At 36.6% G+C, this 22,658-nt stretch overlaps 1 protein-coding gene across 6 annotated transcripts in view; it reads right to left on the bottom strand.

The window, feature by feature from the left end:
• APBA2 (amyloid beta precursor protein binding family A member 2) overlaps positions 1-22,658 on the bottom strand; it is a 339,818-nt gene that overhangs the window by 41,505 nt on the left and 275,655 nt on the right. For all 6 annotated transcript variants that reach the window (XM_031955464.1, XM_031955470.1, XM_031955469.1 and 3 more), the window contains 3 exons: positions 11,917-12,096; positions 7,563-7,775; positions 1,669-1,788 (listed from right to left, as the gene is read on the bottom strand). In XM_031955464.1, coding sequence (XP_031811324.1) covers positions 1,669-1,788; positions 7,563-7,775; positions 11,917-12,096 — 513 coding nt within the window. The remainder of the gene's footprint in view (positions 1-1,668; positions 1,789-7,562; positions 7,776-11,916; positions 12,097-22,658) is intronic.

Here is a 22,658-nt window from a genome sequence, read left to right as displayed (position 1 = left end):
TGAATGCCATCTATATGTTCTTTATAAAATAATGCATACCATTTATTATTATGTATATCATTTGTACCATTTATATAATAAGAATAATGTATACCATTTATAATTATGTAAACATCTATACCATATTTATATAAGAATAATGTATACCATTTACAATTATGTAAATCATCTATACCATATTTATATAATAAGAATAATGTATACCATTTATAATTGTGTAAACCATCTATACCACATTTATATAATAAGAATAATGCATACCATTAATAATTATTCATACCATCTATGTACTACATAACAAGAATAATAATGCATGTCATGTGCCTGGCATTGTGTTAAATATTATTTATTATCCCCTTTTTATAGATGAAGAAAGTGAGGAAAACAGATTAAATTACTTGCCTGGTATTATACAGCTAGTAAGCATCTGAGACTAGATCTGAAATTAGGCTTTCCTGACTTCAGCCCTAGAACTCTATCTACTGTGCCATTAAGCTGCCTCCAAGTTGAAAGAGTATTATAAAGGAAAGACAGAGCATCTGGATTTGAATCCACAGTCAGCCACTTGTAAGAATTTCACAAGCCAAGTAATCTTTTTAGACCTTAGTTTTTTCATTCTAAAATGACGGGGGTGACCTCTACAATTTTTTCTACCTGATGGCTGTTCCTCTAGCTATTAGGCTGAAACCAAACCACCAATTAATGATTCTCTTTAGAGACCTAAAGGAAATGAGACCCCGTAATCATACCATTCATTGAAAAAAAGTAAAATATCTGCCTTTGAAGTATACTCTAGGTTCTTTATAAATATACTCTCACTGTCATCCTTATTCCCCCATCTCTCCCTTCTTCTCATATAGGGCAGGTCAGCTATCAGCTACTCAAAGTTTGATTACTCTGTTGTGAATTATCCAGATCCCTTCCTTGCTCTCCTCCTTCTTCTTGTGATTTACCTTTAACACTTTCATTATTCACTGGAACCTCTGCCTCAGAGAGTGCTTATGGAAAGGCAAAGAAAGCTAAAATACAGAAGTCAAGCTCAGATCAATGAGCTGACAGGATGAAATTATTAATGAAAATGGGATTTGGAGATTACTATGGGTTTTAACTTGCTATCCCAATTTCCCATAAACATGAACAAGCTAAATTTGAATAGAGTCCCTTACGAATATCTTTTACACTCATTACTCTAATGCTGCCATCCCAGCTAGCCCTAAGAGATCTAAAAAGTAGCAGAAGCCCCAGAGAATGCCACTGGTCCAGTAGTTACTTCCCCATGGTTTAGTTTTTTGGCAATACATGTGGTCCTCACCCTGGCCCCAGAGGGCTGGGATAGGTGACTGTCACTGTTGCCATGACCAAAGCTGGTCATGAATACAATCCTGTCAGAGGGTAAGGAGATGTTTCTGTGAGTCCTTTGGCAAGATAGGCACTGAAGATAGGTGCCCCATTTGCTTGGAAATGACCTCTGCAGCAAACAGGTCTCCTGGAACACAGTAACCCTAGTTGGATCTGCTACAGAGACATTTTGTTCAAGAGCAGAGGAATAAGTGCAAGCATCTAATCTGCCAAGTTCTCACTACTAAGTAATTTATAGCATCCATTGCATTAAGGTTTTAAATATAGATTTTCATCAAGACAGCACATAGTAAAGTAGTGTTGACTTACGATCCCATTCTGTACGCTAAAACCCAGCTGGTATTTCAGGTCAGGTCGTTTGATGAGGACTGTCGTGACGGGTGGACAGCTGACAATGTTGAGTTTCACTTGGATCTGATTCTTCAAACCCTGTCAAAGAGGCAGATATGTATGATACTGCAAACCAAAATATCCTGAGCATCTTTAGACTCACAGAAATTTTAGAAATCACTTAAAAATCACATAGTCTTAAGCACCTCATATTGGAATGTAAGCTCTTTGAGGGTAGGGACTGTTTCAATCTTTGTTTTTTGTACTCCAGGACCTAGCAGTCCCTGGCACATAGTAGGTACTTAAAAATGCTCTTGTTTGATTTTACAGATGAGGAAACTGAAGATCAAAAGAAGAGAGGATTCAGATCTGGAAGGAATCTTAAGCATCTGCTAGTTTAACTGATTCATTTTACAGATTAGGAAACTGAGATCAGAGAAGAGTATCTTGCCTCAAGATCACAGAGGTTTCCCAGGTCAACTGACTCCAAACCCAGTGTTCTTGTCACCCCTCCATAGATATTAATTGATTTGCGTGAGGTAATATAATTAATTAATGGCAGAACCTAATCATATGGGAGGGTGGGGGTGCAACCAATTGGCTTAACCTAGCTCTTCTCATTTTATATCCTTTTCCCTCTAATTATTATAGAGTACAAATATTAGCTTCACTTTGTGACCTATATCCTCTCAAAAGCTAGTACATAAAACCAGTAGGTGATGTTATCTTAGCATAATCTCAATTTAGACAAGTATATTTTTAATGTATCCAGGTTAAAAATTGTGTGGAGGCATCAGAAGTGATAAGAAGCAAGCTGAATACTGTAGCAGCAGAGACTGAGAAAAAGGAGAAAAGAAAAATGAAAACTATTTTTAGACCAGTTGTCTCTCTGGTAGTTAACCCTTTCTGAACCATATTGCCCCAGTGGTTGATTTATGATCCACCAAGGCCTCTTTCATGTTTGCATGAGCTTCCTGGTAGACTTGATTATAAAAACAAAAAACAAAACACTTTCATTATGGTTCCCAAGACAAAGCAGAGGAATAGCTACTTCTCTCCACTGTTCCTTTGCTCAGATATGGCATACAATATCCTGAGGTTTCAACATTCCCAAACTGAGAAAAACTAGCTTCCAGACACTAATGTTTTCTATTCATCCATTTAGCAAGTTTTAAATGCCCCTTCTTTTCCTTACCCTTCAGTGCCATACTAAAAAACCAGCTCAAGGAATGGAGATAAGAAGGAAGAAATTATATGAAATGGCTGTAGATACTAATATAATAAACCCATGCATGAAGGAAATTTGCCTATGATGATCTACCATAACTCTGGGAAGTGGGTGGTAAGGAGACTTACTTTTTGGTTTCATTATTTGTTTTTATTTTATTATTTGTTTGTTTTGTTTTACTTTAAATTCTGTTTTAAGTAAATGTTTTGTTTTATTGTGATGCCATGTGTTTTACTTTGACTTGGTAGAGAAGATACAGTAGAAATCAAAACCTATAAACTATGAATGACATCTTCAGTATGATGGACCTAAGAATAGCAATAGGTCAGAATGTTAAGGGTGCTCTGAATTTTACAAAGAGATATTTTTAGAGAATTTGTACATCAAAATTATTGAGGAAGTTTTGAGGTGGGGAAGATTGAGATAAACTCAGAGAAGTTAGGCCAAGGGTTCAATGAACAGAGAAACAAATTCAAAGACTAAATCCAAGAAAATTAATGAGTTAGATTCAGGTTGGGCTACAAATAGGGTACTTTGAACCTGGAAACAAACCCAGAAATAAAGCATATTGGTTTCTCTATGACCAAAGAACAACAACAAAAAACAAACCTCAGAGAAATACATCTGTGGTGTTGAAATGGGTATGAAAATATGAGTGAACTAGGCAGTTAAACTGCAAATAGTGACAAAAACCTTATGTTGCCAAGCTATGGTAAACAAAAACCAGCCATACTTTTGATGAAGTGACTGCATTAAGGGCATCCTATCCTAAGCCTTCCCTTTTGGTTTTGTATTTGATTAGTCTCAATATATATATACATGATACATGTTGGGAAAATAATTTTACGGTCTCAGAAAATAATTACATATTGTGACATTCTCTGGGGCAGAGGTTCTATTAGATAAGGAATTAATAATTAATCAATTAATTAAAATAATAATAAATAAAAAATGCCTTTGGTACATAGCACAAAGACAAAAGGGATGATTAACAAAATAAATAAATGGTTTAATATCCAAAAAATTCCTGACTAACAGGGACACCAATACATCAAATTTAGCAAGATGAAATGTAAAGTTCTACAACTGCTCAGGTTTAGCATGGTGAAGACATTGCTAGACAACATAAAACCATAATGAATGTAAAAACTATGTGTTTTAATGGGGATTGCAAGTTCAGCATTAGGCAACAGTGAGCCAAGCACCCCGAAAGGATAATTTTATTTTCAACTTAGTAGATGTGTGGTGTCCAAAATAGGACAAATAGTAGTCCTCCTATACTCTAGATCTAGGCTATGACATTTTAGGAAGGATATTGATAATCTGGAACCAGAAGAGAATGATCAGGCTAGAAATGAAAACAATAAGCCTCTACTTAAAGACTGGCTGAAGGAACAGTAGTGTTTAGCCAGAAGAAAAGAGGACTTGGGGAAAGTGAATGATGAATGAAGTGAAAAGGAATTGATAGAACAGCTATCTTCAAATATGTTAAAAGGTAAATTTATTTTGCTTGGCCTCAGAAAGAAGAATTAGGGGCAAAGGATGAAAGTTACAGAGATGCTAATTTTGGCTCATTATTAGGAAAAATGTCTTAGAATGTTGGACTGTAATCTCTTCTGTTAGAATGTAATATCCTTGAGAGGAGAGTCATTTTGCTTTTGTCTTATCCTCAGGGCCTGGCACAAAGTTGGTCCATAATATATGTTTGTTGATTATCTGATTAATAATTATCCAATACTGGCCTCAGGAGGTAATGGATACCCCATCTTTTCAATGTCTAGCAATAATTTGATGATGCTTGTTGAAGATTGCCTAGATAATATACTTATTTTTGGTAGGGATTGGATCAGATACTTTTTTGTGGTGCTGTACAGTCATTTTTCATTTTTGTCATTTTTCAGTCATGTCTGCCTCTTCACGACTCCATCTGAGGTTTTCTGGGTAAAGATACTGGAGTGCTTTATCACTTTCTTCTCTAACTCATTTTACAGATGAGGAAACTAAGGCAAACGGGGTTAAGTGAGTAACTCGGTTTCACACAGCTAGTAGACAGAATCTGGCCTCAAATATTTACTATGACACTTCAGATGACCTTTTAGGGCCATTTCAATTCTGAGATGCTATGATTTTTTAGAAAGTCTATGACAAGGTGACATCCAAGGACTTTTTTTTGAGTTTAAACAGTAATATCTGATTGGAAAGTGGTCCATTTTCTGGCTGCCTGAGGCTAAATTTGGTAATCAAAAGTAAGCATGAACACAGAGACCAAATCCCTGAGACAATATGGCCCTCTCCACCTCTTATTCGCCTTAACTGTACATGAAAAGAATATTTTCTGTGACTGAGAACTGCTCCTACAGCACTAAATCAAATTTGCTCCTTCTAGCCTAGGGGAGCTATTCTATCAGACCCAGAGAAGTCTGTCCCCTTTCCTCTGTGGCTTTTCTGATAAGGTGACATTTTATCAACATTCATAACAGCCTAGAGTCACTGGGATTCTTTTGTGTTATCAAAAATGCCTAACCTAAGAACAGAGTCTTACCCCTACTATCTTATAGACAGACATTCATGGAAATGGTGCCTTGTAGACAGCCATTATATGGAGCTCTTGCCCATAAAAAAAGACATCGGGTATTACATTATCCTCCGACTGACTGGTAAGAACTCAGAGCTTGGCTTTCAGCTCTGTGGGGAACCTGGCTAGGAGGAGAAGAATTTAGTCAGCTATGAACTCATATGAAAATCTATCTTCTGGTTTATCTGTATGATTTGCCCATTAGGCAGATGCTATCTGCTTAGTCCTGTGCGGAGACACTGCATGTTTGATTTCCTGGACCAAACAAAGGGCTTTATTTCACTAGATAAAAAAGAGGAATGAAATCCCTTTCTCTGGCCCTGAAGAACACAGAGGGAGGGAGTGTGGGAGGAGGACAAGGGAACCAGTCCCTCATCCTCTGCTGTAATACTGTGGCCTTGATTAGCTGGTGAATAAATTATAAACTGACAAGATGGTTCTGTATGTGTACAAAGCATTGGCTAAATCAGCACTGTGCTCAATAGCTCAGCAGGCTTCCTAGCAGCCTTAAACTACTTTCTGGAGACATTAAAGCACCAGAAAAAGGAACCTGGACCCACGGGTTCCTAAAATACCTGCCTTCTATTCCCTATCCCTGCATAAATGTACACATGCCCTACTTGGAGGTGGTCATTATGTCAAAAATTCAAATTTACAAATAAGCTAAGCAATGATGAGTTATGATAAAATAGTTTTTTAAAAATTTAAATAAAAATATTTTCACATTTTTTTCTAAATAGAGGGCTCCCTTGATACATTTTAAGAAATCACTCAAAAAACAATTCATATACTGGGGTCTAGTTCTAGTTCTGACATTAACTTGGCAAATATCTTCTCTTGGGGGCTCAGTTCTCTCCACCTTAAGAATGAAGGTCCCTTTTAGATTTGACAGTAGGTAATATGGCATAATGGGAGGATTCTTCCACTGGAATTCAGGACATCTGGGTTTAATTCCTGACACATGTAACCCACATTGACATCAAGTTTGGGTCATGTGACTTCTATTGATATTTCTAGTTTTGACTTTCAAAGATCTTATAATTTTCAGAAACACTTCTATTGTTTAAAATGTGGCCCACCTGAAGTCATGTTCCAATTTTTTATGATACTCTTTTTTCCCCTTAATAGTAATCAATAAGTTTCAAAAAGTCCAATTTAAACTTGATATAGGAAAAAACCCACTTTGTAACAATACTCAGAGCAGTCTTAGGATGTCTTGGAGACAGTGAGATCCTTTTATTTCATCAAAAGCCCAAACTAAAACCAGCATCTCACTCCTATTATTTATGGCCAAGCATTCAAGGAAACCATGTCTTGTAGACAACTATTATGTGGAGTTATTGCCTGGAGAGAATCAGGGTATTATACTGTCTTCTAAGTGACTGGCTAAACTGGACTGCCTGAACGTGGAGGTCTCCAAGCAATGACTGGATGACTGCTTGTTAAGTATTGTCCAAAATCTGAGGTCTCTTACATTTCCAAGATTCTATGAACTCCTCCTGTCCACACTTTAAATATGAAATGTTCTGTGGGGTCCACTGTTTGTGAGAGACTCTTAGAATGGTAGAGGCCCTGAGTTTTAGGAAATCAATGCTATATATAAATGTGGAGTATCTCTTCTACCTAACCCAGGCATCACATTGGATGTATGTTGACTTAATTCTCAGAGAAGCAGAATCAAACTTTTCCACACTCCCAAAATCCTTATAGAAAAAGTAAGGATCAATAATAGGTCCTTAAAAGTTGATGGGTGTGGAAAGGGACGCAGGAAAAAAGGAGGGAGGGAGGAAGAGAGAGAAAGGAGAGAAAATAGAGAAAGAGAAGGAAAAGAGAGAGGGAGAAGGAGAGAGAGGGAAGGAGATGGAGCAAGAGAGAAGAAGAGAAGGAAGAGGGAAGGAGAGGGAGAGAAAGACAAAGAGGGAGGGAGGGAAGGAGAGAGAAAGAGAGAGGGGGAAGGAGAGGAGAGAGCTAGAGAGAAGGAGAAGAGAGAGAAGCAGAGAGGGGGAGAGGGCACAAGAGAGGGAGAGGGAAAGGGATAGGGACAGGAAGGGAGAAATTAATCAATAGTACCTTGATGATTCCCTGGCATGTTGCAAGAGGAAGACCCACTAGGCTGGTGCCATTGATCGACATTATCTGGTCTCCAATGCTCAGTTTCCCAGATCGAGCTGCTGGACCCCCATTCATCATGTTAGCCAGAATCACTGTGGGGAGGATGGAACCCCAGCCTGATTCCACGATCACCACACCAAGGATTTCTCCCTTTTGCTTTTCTATATGGAGCTGCAATGAAATAAAATAGATATTAATGTGACTGGTGTTGATCCTACAACCACCTGGCACATCAGCAAACAAGACCTAAACATGGCCCCCAATTTTGAGAACTGGATGAGTGCCTGCTCTCTCCACTTGAATCTCAAGGGAGTTGGCTGGCTTAATGCCATAATGTGAAGCCCTATTAACCTTAGTAAAGCTGTGCCTGTTAGTTTCAGATTTAGTCACAAGAGGATTTTTTACTTATAATATCTAGCCATCATCTTTTTCTCTTAGTAAAACTCAATCTCTGTCACATATATGGTTTCACACGCTAGATAATCCCAAGAATTGAAGAATATGTAATCAGGGCCTTTGAAATTAATATCACTATAAGACTTTCAATAGTTATAATGATGACAATAATAATAAGAAAACATGCACTTATATAACCCTTTTAAGTTAACAATATTTTCCTTACAACTCTGCTCAGTAGATATTTTCCCTGTTTTGCCTGTTATGGTCTAAGTGTAATCTGAATTATCAATTAAGGCTATAGAGATTCCAGATCTAGAGGAAATTATAATTAAATTTCATTAAGTAAAAAGCTTCCTTTTCATTCAACTTCTGGGTCTTTCCACTAAGAAACTGATAGCTAGGTATATGCAGTATGGATATGTGTGACAGAATGACCTTCCTGATGCTATCCATATTAGCACAAGAAGGAAAGAGAAATGGAAAGCCCTATTCCTTTTTAGTAAGGAACAAAGTCCTATTAATTTTTCCTTTGAAATATTATTTTAAAAAAATCACTCAAAGCCACTCCTTCCTTTCCATTTTCTTTACTGAAACTACCTAGCATTAGCCCTCATCATCTCCCACCTAAGTTACTGTAGTATTTTTGTGCATGGTCTCTCTATCTCCAGGTTCTCCTTTGTAATCCAGTGTACATGCCACCATTGGACCAAACTTCTTTAAACATAGCCTTTATCCTGTTTGTCTCCTCCTCAGAGATATCCAGCAATCCTATAGTTCCTTGTGCTTCCCTCAATTATTATACACTCCCATCTCCCTTCTAATGTATACAAATTTTATCCATCCTTCAGGTGTTTTTCAAATATCATCTCCTACAAGAAGTCTTCTCAACTTAAGTCTACTCATTCAATGAATGAATAAGTAAACATTTATTGAGTTAAAATCATGCTCTTAATTGTACAAGGCAAGTGCTAGACATTGGAGGGAAGAAAAAATGCTTAAGACAATATTTAATGTGAATCAGATTATAATCTACCAAAGGATATGGAATACTCATTTTAACTTGGCCAGATAGCACATTCTAAGTGCCAAATGAATAGTACAGACATTAAGAGTTAATGGAGATTAGAGACGAGAGATCTTTGTGAGCTATAATGTATAGAGAAGTCTTCATGGAAGAAGTGGCATTGGACTGGCAAATAGTAGGGACATTATAAATGCTTGTTGATTGATTGAAGAAAGGAGGATAATAAAGGATATGATTCATAAAAGAAAAGAAGATATTCCAAGCAAAGAAAACAATGGGAACATAAATATATATAAGAGATATAAATAAACAGGTGAGCTTTGGTGATGCATAGACAAATAGTACAAAATAATTATGGCGAAGTAAAATTGTAGTTAGATTTTGATAGAACTTGAATGCCAAGTAAAAAATATTAAGGCACTAAGTGATTTTGTTTTGTTTTTGTTCTTTCCAGAAAAATGACACACACATATATATATGTATATATATATACATATATATATATATATGCACACACTATATGGTGTTTTAGGAAGATTAATTTGACTTGGATGTATAGAACAGATTGGAGGAAAGAGAGTAAATAAGGACCAGTTTGATCTTTGATCTCTCTCTTCTTTTCAGTCTTATAGAATTTAATATACAAATATCATACACTTTAGCACCTATAGTAATTACAATCTCCTTTGTAAGCAATACACAGACTAGTGTTCCAAGGTTGGGGCTCAATGTTAGGATGCTCCCTCAATTACTCTCTGACTCATTTCCCCTCCTCAGCGTCCTCTATGGAAAAACTCAGAATATAATTCACGTCTACATCATACAAAAGGAGGTAAAAAGATCCCCAGATCCCACATAAGCAATCAAGGTAAGAAACACATATATTAAGTATATGTTAGCCTTTGGTCTTCCCCACAGGAAATATAGAAGATACATAGGAGATTCAGAGTAACTCAATCAATACCATTCTCTACATTGAGTCTCAGTCTTCTGAAAAGGTTCTAAAGTCCTCCAGACTCATAGCACCACCCTGTGGTTTGGATATATCCTACACAAAAATTAAACATTGTTTCATGTGTATGTATCTTTCAGTTAGATTGAAGGTTTCTAAAAAGTAAAGATATTTCAAACTTATATATTCCACATATGGTAATAAATTTTTGTTGACTGATTGTTAGCCTAGATCAATTCTGAAACCAAATAAAGTCCAACCTCTATTCTTCCACCCTACATATACATCCTATCTTTGTGAGTCTTGAAAGCTCATAGTACTTCCATGTTTTTCGAGATAGTTATCTTTACTCCCATTTAATGGCCATGACTTTATACACTAACTAGAGTCTTTTCTGGATTAATGTCCCAACAGGCCAGAGAGAATAGAAAGGATTTTGTAGGCTGTAAAAGGCAGCCCCGGGGTGCAATGGAGAGAGTGTCAGGCCTGGAGTCAGGGAGCTTCATCTTCCTGAATTCAAAGCTGGCCTCAGACATTTACTAGCTTTGCGATCCTGGGCAGGTCTCTTAACCATGTTTACCTCAGTTTCCTCGTCTATAAAATGATTTGGAGAAACCACTCCAGTATCTCTGCCAAGAGAACTCAAATAGGGCCACACAGAGTCAACCATGACTGAAAATGACCAAACAGAGGGGCTGGAAACTTCTTGTGGGAAAAGTCTGGTGAGCCGAATTATCCAATGGTGGTGCCCCATGAGCAATGTTGCACTCACCTGTCCTTAAGTGCAGACAAGATTGTCTTATTCCTAAACACAGACTTTCACTAAGGATATCAATAAAGAATATTAATCAAGGTGTTAAAAACCCTTAGTTTAACCCAAGCTCTGTGCAAAGTAGAAACACTAAGCATGCAAGAGTATCCAACTGGGGCTGAAGCTTCCTTTCTGACAGAGAAGAAGGGAGAGTATGGTTCCAGTCTTACCATCTTGGACCGGCAAATTCTGATCACTCAGCCTCAAGAGGCTCAGACAATCCGACAATCCCTATGGTCCATATATTGTGACACAGGAACACTTCTCTTCACAGCCAAACTCCAGTTCCAGAAAGGTCAGAGAAATTGCATGGGGAATACAAAGGTTAATTGGCCCTACTGTGGCAACAACATGTACCAGGCCACTGGTGCCCTGGATAGCCTTTGCTGCTGGTCTCACAGAACTAAAGCAGCGCGAATGTCTACACACAGGTAGAGCCTAGAGAGCAGTTCCTTGTCAGTCTAAGCAAGATGGCTTCAAAGGAAGCGAGCACAGGGGCAGTTTCCTCCTCTTCCTCCTCCCCTTCTCCCATTTTACTTTTGTGCTAAGTCCACGGAATGCCTCTATCTTCAGACCTTTGCAAAAAGCCTCCTATGGGCATCTCCCCACCCTTAACCAAAACCAGTTCATAGCTTTGGAATACAAAAGCATCCAGGCCCTCCCAAATACTCTGTTAATATTTCATTTCAAAAGATGGAAGAAAGCTTTTCTGAAATGTCAGCTCTGTTTTTCCAAACTGCTGAGTGCCAATCAGTGACAATAAAAACCATTAAAATGTAAATTTTCAAGGTCATTAAAACTGATTACAATCTCCTTTGTTATATCAACACCTCATTACAACACACAAGTAGGCAACACTACAAGGACATGCAAGATGCAGTCTTTGTTCACCACTTCAATCAAATGTAAAAGCAATTATTTTTATGATAGATGTACAAAGGCTCCACCAACAACGTCAAGCATCCCTGATAAGCCTACATATAAAAGAGGTATTTTCCCATAAAAATGCCTTCATTCCACCACTGCATTGTTCAATTATGATAAGAAGCTAGAACAGGAATGCATAAGTTAGTAGATAAATATAATTTAAGAACTCTTTTCTGGAAAATTAAAGCAATAAGCTTACCTCTTTGCAATTTTCTGAATTAGAGAAATGTATAAGGTCATCATTATACATTTCTTGAGTATTGATAATGTCACTATATTCTTTCTGACTTAGGTCTTCAGGGTTAATGCCATTGGCCCGTAGAAATTCTTGGTAGGCCACGCTGAATGCCTGGCCAATGGACTGAGCAATCAGTTGTGCCTGTCAAAAAAGAAAAAAAAAAGACATAATTGAAAACTTTGTTCTGCATAACCCCTCTGGCTCCAAGCATCAGAAAAAGCAGCAACCACACAGCCACGGGCTCCTGAGAATCATTCCCAATAGGAGAGCTTGCAAAGTGAGTACACAGGGTTTCAAGGGGTCAGTTGTTTGGAAATCTGCCCTTTAGAAACAAAAATAAGAAAGGAACTCCATCCTCCATCTGGTAATGATCAGATCTTGATCAATATTCATAACCTGGGTAACTTCTGGCAAAATTTTGAAGTTGCTCAGTTGTCTTTGTTAGACGTTTCCTCCCTCCCTCCCATACCCACCTGCAACACACACATACTTCTGCCTCGTTTACCCCTTTATCTCTTACCCTAGCACGTGGAGTTTCTCTCAGAGCCCTCCTGTTAAGTAAAGGAAAGTAATACAAAGGATAAATTCTCATCCCTACGTTATGGATTCAATTTATGGCCAAGGAAATATCTCCAGTTTTAAAAGTAGATGCAGTGAGCAAACCTTAATCCAAAGGGGAAAAAAAAAATCTAATAATGGAACTGCAGACACTCTGGCATGTGGATAGGGGGGACAATTGTGGGTAGAGGTGTCCTCTGGCCTCCTTAAATCATACTTCTGAGTTGCTGATGTCTAAGTCCAGCTCTGCCAATAGCCTCCAAAGGTATCTGGAGGACCTGATGACAGTTTACTCTGGCCATTCCTCCCAGTTTGGATTTCCTTTATAAGTATAAAGACAGAACAGGAGATTGCTTAGAGATAAGAACATATTCATAGTCCTCAAACTCCAGGTACTAAAGTGCAAGAGTGATATAGGAAGGAGGATAACCCCAGTAGGTTTATAAGGACCTTTAAGAAAAAGCTCAATCGGCCTTTTTTTTTTTTTTTTTTTTTTTTTTTTTTTTTTTTTTTTTTTTTTTAGCAATTGGGGTTACCACTGCATTATCTAGTAGCTGAGGTCAATAGTACTTCAAAAGGTCTTTCATTCAAATCACTGATTCTTGAGTCAGACTAACACATGGGATCAGATCATTGCCTCTGACACATACAACCTGTGTGATAGATTCAGGAAGATATTTTCTAAGAAGAAATGGAGAAAACAGAGCACCTAAATTAAAAAAATGTATCATGGAGTTGACCTTAACAATCTTTACAAATCCCTACTGAACTCCCTAAATTCAGAATAACTAAATAAGGATGTGTCAGCAGCAACAGCTCTCAGGGACCTGAAGAGGGGACCTCACAAACCATTTAGTCAAACCAGTACCTAAATTAATATATGCCCTTTACAACAGAGATGGCAAACCAGGGCTCTCTGGCTACATCCTGCCTCCTAATTTGGCTCCAATCAGACTGAAATATAATTGAGAAATGTTTTGAAAATAGTTGTTATTGTTGCTGTTCAGTCGTTCCTGATCCCTCATGACTCCATTGGCAGTTTTCTTGTCAAAGATACTGGAGTTATTTGCCATTTCCTTCTTTAGCTCATTTTACAGATGAGTAAACTGAGTCAACAATGTTGATGTCATCAGACTCCCACTTCCCTCATTATGGATACTGTGCTTTTTAAAATGGAGCCTAACATCACTTATCTTTAGTGATAACAATATGACTCATTAAGATATATTGAATTTGCAATATAGAAAACGTTCAGAAATTTTTTTTTCACTCAAATGTTTCTACAAAACCACTTCAAAAAGGTTTTTTTTTATTCATTCAAACATATCTAGAAACATTTCTCCATCTTTGGGCACAATAGAACTAACTTAAGTTCCTTAAAGGCAGGGACTATTTTGTTTCTACCTTTGTAATCCCAGCACCTAGCACAGCACCTGGCTCAGAGTAAGTGCTTGATAAATATTTATGTAATTGCATTGACTTGTGCAGTTGATTTGCCAGGAAAGTCTTCAGCAACTTTGAAGGGTATATACCTAAAAATCAAAAATCTCTTCAGTATAATAAGGGCTTGGGATACCACTGAGAATTCTACATGAGACTTAACAGCTACATGAGTAAGGCAAAGGTATTCCAACACCCATTCCTTATACAGCAAAGCAGAATGTTGCCAAAGACACTAGTCTCAGAGTCCAAAGACCCGAGTTTGAGCACAACTCTGGCATTTGCTAGCCATGAATTTTCTATATAACCTTAGTAAAAATGGGGATAATGATATTTGCATTACCTGCCTTTGGAGGAAAGCCTTTCATTAATGTGAATTGACATTGTTAGCCTTCTTTTCCTCCCAGCCACTTAGGAAATGAAACATCCAGGGTAATAAGATTCCGGTACTAATGCACTTGCCAAATGAAAACAGCCTTTGGCATCCCTGCATTAAATCACTATCCTGAATCCTTGATGTGCTGCCTCCTAAGGAGCACAGCTCCCTGCTCATTAAGAGAGTCCCAAGTCTCCCACCCTCAGCTGGAGTAGCAGATCTTTCTCTCTGATCACAAAATAGAATCAGAAGATTTGCCCCAGATGCCTTCCAATTCCCTTCTGCAGTTCCCTTTTCTTCTCACATCCCTCAGTCTGGGTTTCATTTTGCCGAAGGTGATGACATGAGGACTTCTCCCTGCTGGGCCTGACTATCCACTCCAATCTTCTCTGCCAGCAATAAAGGGAATCTCATAAGCTGGCTTTCACTGTAGCCGACGAGACCTGCATGTTCATCAACATCACAACACAGCCTGCTCTTGGGCAGGGCCATCCTTCCTCTACTCTGTATAGGCCCAGCGGCTGTTTGTCCCCTACCATGGCATTGATGCAACAGAGTCAATCATTTGTCTTCTGGGACCTATTTTCTTAGCATAGCTATATTTTAAGCATATCTAATACCTGCCACACTGTCGATAGAAAAGAGCACAACGTTTAAAAATCAATAGCATTACTCTTGTGTATTCCTGCTACTTCTATCATTTATTGGACAAGATTCAAGATCTAAACTCCCAGACCAGGTTAAGATGAAAACAAAACCTTGGTGGTTTGTAATAATAAAGTGAAAGGCTCAGGAAGAGTATGACAGTGACTATCACATAAAATTTTAGAAGAAAAAAAAGTTATTTACTTATTTTTAAATGTCTGGCACACAAATATTTAATAAATGCTTATTGATTGATTGAAGTTACATTAACTGTAGAATAAAGAAAATATGAAGCATTGTGCGTCCCATCATTGTCCAGAGAATAGCACAACTGCAGATTTTGCCAGTAGAAGAGGTTCCTTACCCAGAAAATGAACCTAGTTTCATTACATCAATGAAATCACAGGATTGGTTAATAGTAATAGTAGTAATATTAATTATTATTTTTATTAACAGAAGTAGCATGTTATAACAGAATGTTATCCTTGGATCAGGGAAAAATCTTTAGTTCTGAATTTTGCTGAAGATTGAGATTGAGATTCTTCTAAAATATAGTCAGTATGTGACCCTAGGCTCATTGCTTAACTTCTAATTTGGCTTAGGCTATTCACTATGATTTATCTGTTAATTTATAGTCTATACTGGTAGAGCTAATTCTCTACTCCAAGACTTCCCCATGCTGCCAAAATCAAAGATGTTTTTTATATTTGCCATATATTAGTTTTATCACCCTTTGCATGTTATTTCATGCTGTCATCTATAAAAGGAAAGTAATGGCTGGATTCATGGTTCAGTGGGAAAAGAATGCTGGCCTGGGAATCAGAAGACCCAGATTCTAGTTCTACATTCTAGTTCTAGCTCTGCAACTTTCTGTTTATTTGACTCTATCTTTCTAAGGCTCAGCTCCTTACCTATAAAATGAGAAGGTTAAATCAGAATCTCCCAGAGGTGCTTCAGTGTTAAAATCCTTTACTCTCTTGATTCCCAAGGTTCCTTTGTGCTCTAAAATTTTGTGATCCAGTTTATAATACCACTATTAAACTCCTACAATGATACTTAACTATTCTATGGAAATGACCCTGAGAGTTACTGAAGGTTCAACCAGTAGACTACAAGTTCTGGCAAGTCTTTTGAGTTGGAGTAAAAATCATCAAAGGAGCAGCCCAACTCAGATAAGAGAAACCCATTGCTAGGCTGGTCACTAGATGATTTTTTCTTTTTTTTTTCTTTTCCTTTCTTTTTTTCCCTTTTTTCTTTTTTTCCTTTCCTTTCTCTCTTTCTTTCATGCCACAAGTTGATGACATGGCACAAAAAACATCCCTAAAGTCCTAAATATTTTACTTTAAAAAGCTGATAATTTTAGCAAGCTTCTCCCCTTATCAAATAAACTCCCAAAACATTTAGAGGAAGGCAATTATTTCCATTTCTTTTAAATTAATAAAAATCATGTTCACTTGTGTTTGAAAATGATCATAAACTCCAAACTTTTGGGGTTAATAAATGGATCATCACTGTTGCTCCTGGTTTATAAGGTTGTTTGGGGGCATATTAAATATGACAAGGACAAGAACTAAGACCCCCTCCCCACCCTTCACCCCCAGGCTAAAGCACTCCCTTATCTGGCACCACATCCACTTTTCTTGAAAACAGAGCTTTAAATGCTTCATATATAGCACACTTTGACGATTATGGCCACAAGGTGTCACTATAGTACCAGTAAAAAGAGGCACAAAGACAAGAATGGCAAACAGCGTGAGGTGACACAGGCTAAAAATCAAAGTGGAGGGAACTTGTTTCTTAGCTGACCCTCTTTCTCACCTTGATGGAATCCAGGACCTCCACATCACCACAACCAATCTCACATATTCTATAGGGACCCACGGCCTGTCCTTTATCCCCTAAGTTCCAGACCCTTCACACCTATCACAAATGTCTTAAGTCCCATTCCCTGAGTCCCCTTTCCCAGAATTTAGAAAATCAATGATCAAACATAGTGTGCCACTAATGACACTAAGATTTAAAAATAGTATTTCTAGATATAAAGTATCTTAGCCCCAGGATAGACATTTTAGGCTAAGTGGTGCAGCGAGAACAGTGTGGGGTCTGGAGTCAATAAGACTCATCTTCCTGAGTTCAGATTTAGCCTCCTACTTACTAGCTGAAGGACTCTGAGAAAGTGACTTGACCCTGTTTGCCTCAGTTTCCTCATCTATAAAATGAGCTAGAAAAGGAAATGGCAAACCACTCCAGTATCATTGCCAAGAAAACTCCTAATGGGGTTGTAAAAGTCAAACGTGACTCAAAGTAAAAACCAGATGTCCCTTCCAAGTGCCCATGGACCCGCTCTATCTGGGAATGGAGCTGGCACTGTGATGGTCACACATAGGAAGCCTGAGAGCAAGCTCAGGCGGGAGACAGATCTAAAATAAATGATCAAGAGTGATTATTTGAAAATTATATTGTTTAAAAAAAGGATATTTCAAATGAATAATAGTCAAGACTCAATTATTTGCTTCAAATTTTCATTATCAAAGTGTTTTCTTACTGCTAAATACCATGCTTCCACTCTTTCCCCTTGCTATCAATATGTGTATGCTAGGGGAATGGAACTTAATTTTAGAATGATCCCAAATGAATTCACCATCGTCCAAAAAAATCACACATCTAATGCATTTCAAATCAAAATATAAATTGTTTTGGATTATCTGATTGCCTCAGTTAGCATGGATAATTGGCACTTGACAGTATCAGGATTCTAAAATTTGTTTCAAATTGGAGACTTGCAGAAATGGCCATCAATTGCTTTAGGGCATTATTTCTCCCATCCAGAAAAATGAAGCAGTTTTCCCAGTTCCAGGGGCCTGTTAGATAATTACTTTTTTCATAAACCAGATTGCTTAGTGTAGTAGGAAGAATTCTGAATTTGGATTCAGAACACCTAAGTTCAAATTCCAACTCTTTCGCTTATTACCTATGTAACTTTAAGAAAGTGATTTATGCCTAAGTAAGTTCTTCATCTATAATATGAGGTATCATAAATTCACAAATTAAGAGCTGAAAGAAACTTCAGAATAAATTAGTATGGACCTCTTATTTTATAGATGAGGAACCTTATAAGGCCCAGAGAGTATAAAAAATTTATCAAACTTCCATGGTTAGTAACTATCAGGGCTCTTCCCACTCTACCCTATTGCCTCTCTTGTGTTGGATAAAATTTGATTTACAAAGTCTCTTATGGCTTTAATCCTTATGTAACCTAGAGCAATAATCTGGGGAGAGAAGAGTAGGGCTGGATTTAGAGGGCATTAAATTTAAAAACTAGTGACAGTACATTCAATTTTTCAGTAACATATAAACATTAAAATTTAGCATCTAGTTAGCCAGAAAAATAATTAAATAAATGAAACACTAATGAAATAATTAAAAAAGAGAGGATACTACCAGATAAGAGTTGAAGTGAATTACTTCCCCAACCAATTTTATTTCATTACCATTCTAGCTTCACATACATTGACTTGCCCAGCAGCCTTTGGCTGATATCCAAGTGCTTTGCTCTGCCACCAACTGAAGGAGGCATTTATAGTAATTTTCATATAAACAAAAATTCCTATCTTCAATTCTGGAAATTTACATCTATTTTGTAAAACTCTTTCTTTACTCTCTGTTACTAGGACCAACTCTTTTCTGGCAGCACTTGCAGAGCTTCATCATCACTACATAAAACTCATGAACATTAACCCTGAAGATACACTTTTTTAAAAACCTACTGGACTAGAAAGTTTGAACCTTTTATATAATAATTCAAAGTTCATTGGCTATTCTTCTTGTCCTCTACATCTTGGTCTTTCTTCTTTCAATCTCTTCAAACAGATTTAGATTCCCCTCTGCAGCTATAAATTATTTTTCCTCTATGTGTTCATTTTTAAACTCCCATTCTTTCAAGGAACACCACTTTCTTCTTGTTTCTTTAAAGAATAAAGAAACATTCCTCTGGCCCTTTTATCTTCTCTTAGTTTCAAACTTAGAAACATGGGAAGGAATATTAGGGAGAATGAGAAAAGACAAAATGGTAATAATTGAGTGAAGAAATCCTGGGTAAACAAAAAATTATGATAATCCTTGAAAAACAATAAAGGAGTTTAGACCTTATGAGGCAGGCAATAGGAAGACAGTGAAGGTTTTTGACTAGAGAAATATAATGAAAGTGGTATTTTTGGAAGAATGTTCACATTATGATATAATATATTTTTAGAGAATGAAAGCTAGGATGATCTTGAAAAGTCAGTTTAGGGTAATTCAAGAGTGAAGTGGAACTATTCTCAAAAAGTTATGAAACTGTGCATACCCTTTGACCCAACAGTGTTTGTATTGGATTTATATCCCAAAGAGATTTTAAAGGAGGCAAAGGGACCCACATATGCAAAAATATTTGTGGCAGCCCTTTTTGTAGTGGTAAGAAACTGGAAACTGAATGGATGCCCATCAATTAGGAGAATGGCTGAATAAATTATGGTATATGAATGTTATGGAATATTATTGTTCTGTAAGAAATGACCATCGGGATGATTTCAGAAAGGCATAGAGAGACTTAGATGAACTGATGCTAAATGAAATGAGCAGAACAGGAGCTCATTGTACACAGCAACATCAATATTATACAATGATCAATTCTGATGGATGTGGCTCTCTTCAATAATGAGATGATTCCACCCAGTTCCAATGCTCTTGTGATGAAGAGAGCCATCAACATCCAAAGAGAGGACCATGGGAACTGAATGTGGTTCACAATATAGCATTTTCACTCTTATCATTGTTGCTTGCTTATATTTTCTTTTTCTTCTTTTTTACTGGTTTGATGTGATTTTCTGTGCAGCACAATAATTGTATAAATATGTATGCATATATTGGATTTAATATATATTTGTACCATGCTTAATATATATTGAATTACTTGTCATCTAGGTGAGGGTGAAGGGGAAGGGAGGGAAAATTGGAACACAAGATTTTGCAAGGGCTAATGTCAAAGAACTGTCCATGCATATGTTTTGAAAAATAAAAAGCTTTAATTTAAAAAAAAAAAAAAGAGATATGGCTATATGTGTCATGACCCCACATGGAGTCAATAACTGAATGTGGAGGTCACAAAAAATTTTGCAACAATAAAAGATGCCAAATGTTCCACCAAGGTTTAATTTTTATGTAAAAATAAATAAGTACACCCATCTTATTAGTATGCAAATTTGATTTCAATTTAATAAATAGTAAAATTATACACATACCAAAATTGCTTTGAAATAAATTTCTTTATGATTTATTATCAGTAAATGGTTGATTTGTATGCCTATTTTATATACCTATATACTTGAAGTCATGAAAAAAATTTTAGGTCTTAAGTGGAAAAAGTCTAAGCCCTGACTTCTTAACATGAGAATAATGTTACCATTGATGAAGATAAGGAAGGGAGGTAGATGGGAAGGCAGATAGATAGTAGGGAAGAGATGATGTTTGGTTTTAGATATGTTGAGTGTGAGGCAAGGAAAAATAAATGCCCTGTACCTAATTAGAGACAAAGTACTGAAGCTGGCACAAGAAGTCTATCATGTCAGTCAATTAAGACACATATTTATGATTGGGGATATAAAGAAAAAGTGAAAATAATTCTCACTCCCAAGCAGCTTTCATTCTAATCAGGGTAAAATAATGTGTATTTATATGTCTACATATATATATATATATATATACATATGTGTGCACATGCATACATATGAATGTGTATATATATATATATATATATATATATATATATATATATATAGTATATATGTGCAACTTATCTACAAAATAATTACATGACTTTACAGAGGGAAAATAATAAAGACTGAAAATATAGGAAATCAATACCAGGCAAGGTTGAAGTAAAAAGAATAAAGAGCTCCCAGGGATGTAGAAAAAGTAAAGATTATAGATAGAACTAAGGAAAGAAGCTTGGAGAATACTTAGTTACTGGATGAAGAGAGAAAGAAGCCAGAAAAAGAAATAAATGGTGAGATCAACTTTGTGGAAAGAAAACTATAATAGTAGGGTATAGTGAAAGGTAAGGAAGGAGAGAATACAAAAATGTAAAAGGGATGATTGATAGTGTCAAAAGCTATATAATGGTAAAGGATGAAAAATATGGCCATTGGATTTCTTGGTTAAGAGATTAATGATGACCTTCAGTAACAGTTTCAGTTGAATGATGGAGATAGAAACCATTGTGTTCTCTCTGACTTTGCCTTCCCACTATTCTATGCTTATTTTAGTGTTCTGACTAGGAAACCTATTGTTTCCCTTCTTAGCATGTAAATTCCAGCATGTAGGGAGTGTTTATATTTTTTTTTCATTTTTATTCCTACAACTTAGCAGAGTACTTGGCACATAGTAAGTATTTAATGAATACTTGATTGATTGATTTAGTTTGATTTTATATTTAAAGTTCCCTTAGAAAGCAACAATGCTGAAGAATTTCCAAGGGAAAAGTACCATTAAATTGAGAGACAAGAATAACAAATAAATTTATTTCCCCTATTAGTTTATCTTCTCTGTTTTGTTTCCTTTTTCATTTCCAATTTTGTATTGTCTTTGCTTATACTTTACTTTGTTTCTTCCCATTTAATACATTCTAACAATCGTAACAAATGATTCCAAGGGAAGACTTAAATTGAATAATTTATTGATTTTATCTTCCTAGAGGTGGCAGAAAGAGGGTGCGAAAAAATCAATTGGGACATAAGAAATCTTATCTGGCCCATGTCCATCAAAGCTAAGATTTTCTTTTTCAATAAAGTTTCTAACACTGCTTACTTATAAAAACTATGGGAACACAAGACTTAATTCCATTCTTACTGGTCTCTAAGATACCCACAAATCCTTTTTATACACAAGAATGTCTTTTTTAGGTTTCCAGATTTCAATGAATATATGTATATAGGTATATTTAATTAAAAGTGACAAGAGCAATCAGAACATCAGAACATTCCCTATTAGGGAAATGGAGGCTGGCACTGAGAAGAGAATATCTTCTCGGCAGGCAGGGTCCTGGCAGCTATACCAAAGAGGCAGAGCAAGCTGCTTTGGACCTTCTGTAAAGAATGAGTTCAGAAACTGCCCTTTAAAAAGGAATTTCGAGGTTTCAGGTGAAAAGAAAGTCAAAGTCCCCAGGCCTGGACGCTTACCAATATCTGGCCCAGATCTCCAATTGGAATTTAAAAGGGTCTGGCATTCCCAAAAGATCAATGGGGTGCTTTTGGACCAAGATTTCTAGTTGAATAATGACACTTAACTTATATGGGGAGATATGTTTTCCCAGGAGGGCTTGAGACTCCAAGATTAAAAGGAAACACAGTTTCAGAGTGATAATTTTAAAGGGAACACAATTTTACTCCCCCTTCAACAGGGGATCACAAAACTATTATAGCACCACATTGCTTCCTTGACTTTTTCCCCTTTCTTCCCCTAAATAAACTATTTTTATTAATGATGACTTTAACATCATACTGGAGCATTCAAAGGATATAAAAGGGGCTTGATAATAAGTGGAATTTTTTTCAACTTTAATGAAGTTTTAAATATGCCCAAATGAATTTGCCCAGAGTGTTGTGAAGGCAAACAGCACAAGTGAAAACACTGCCAAATATGCTTTCAG

The sequence above is a fragment of the Sarcophilus harrisii genome, chromosome 2 (assembly GCF_902635505.1).
Source record: "Sarcophilus harrisii chromosome 2, mSarHar1.11, whole genome shotgun sequence".
In the NCBI taxonomy this organism is placed as follows: Eukaryota; Metazoa; Chordata; class Mammalia; order Dasyuromorphia; family Dasyuridae; genus Sarcophilus; species Sarcophilus harrisii.
The sequence above is the reverse complement of the archived record's forward strand: the minus strand, read 5'-3'. Positions and strand labels throughout refer to the sequence as shown.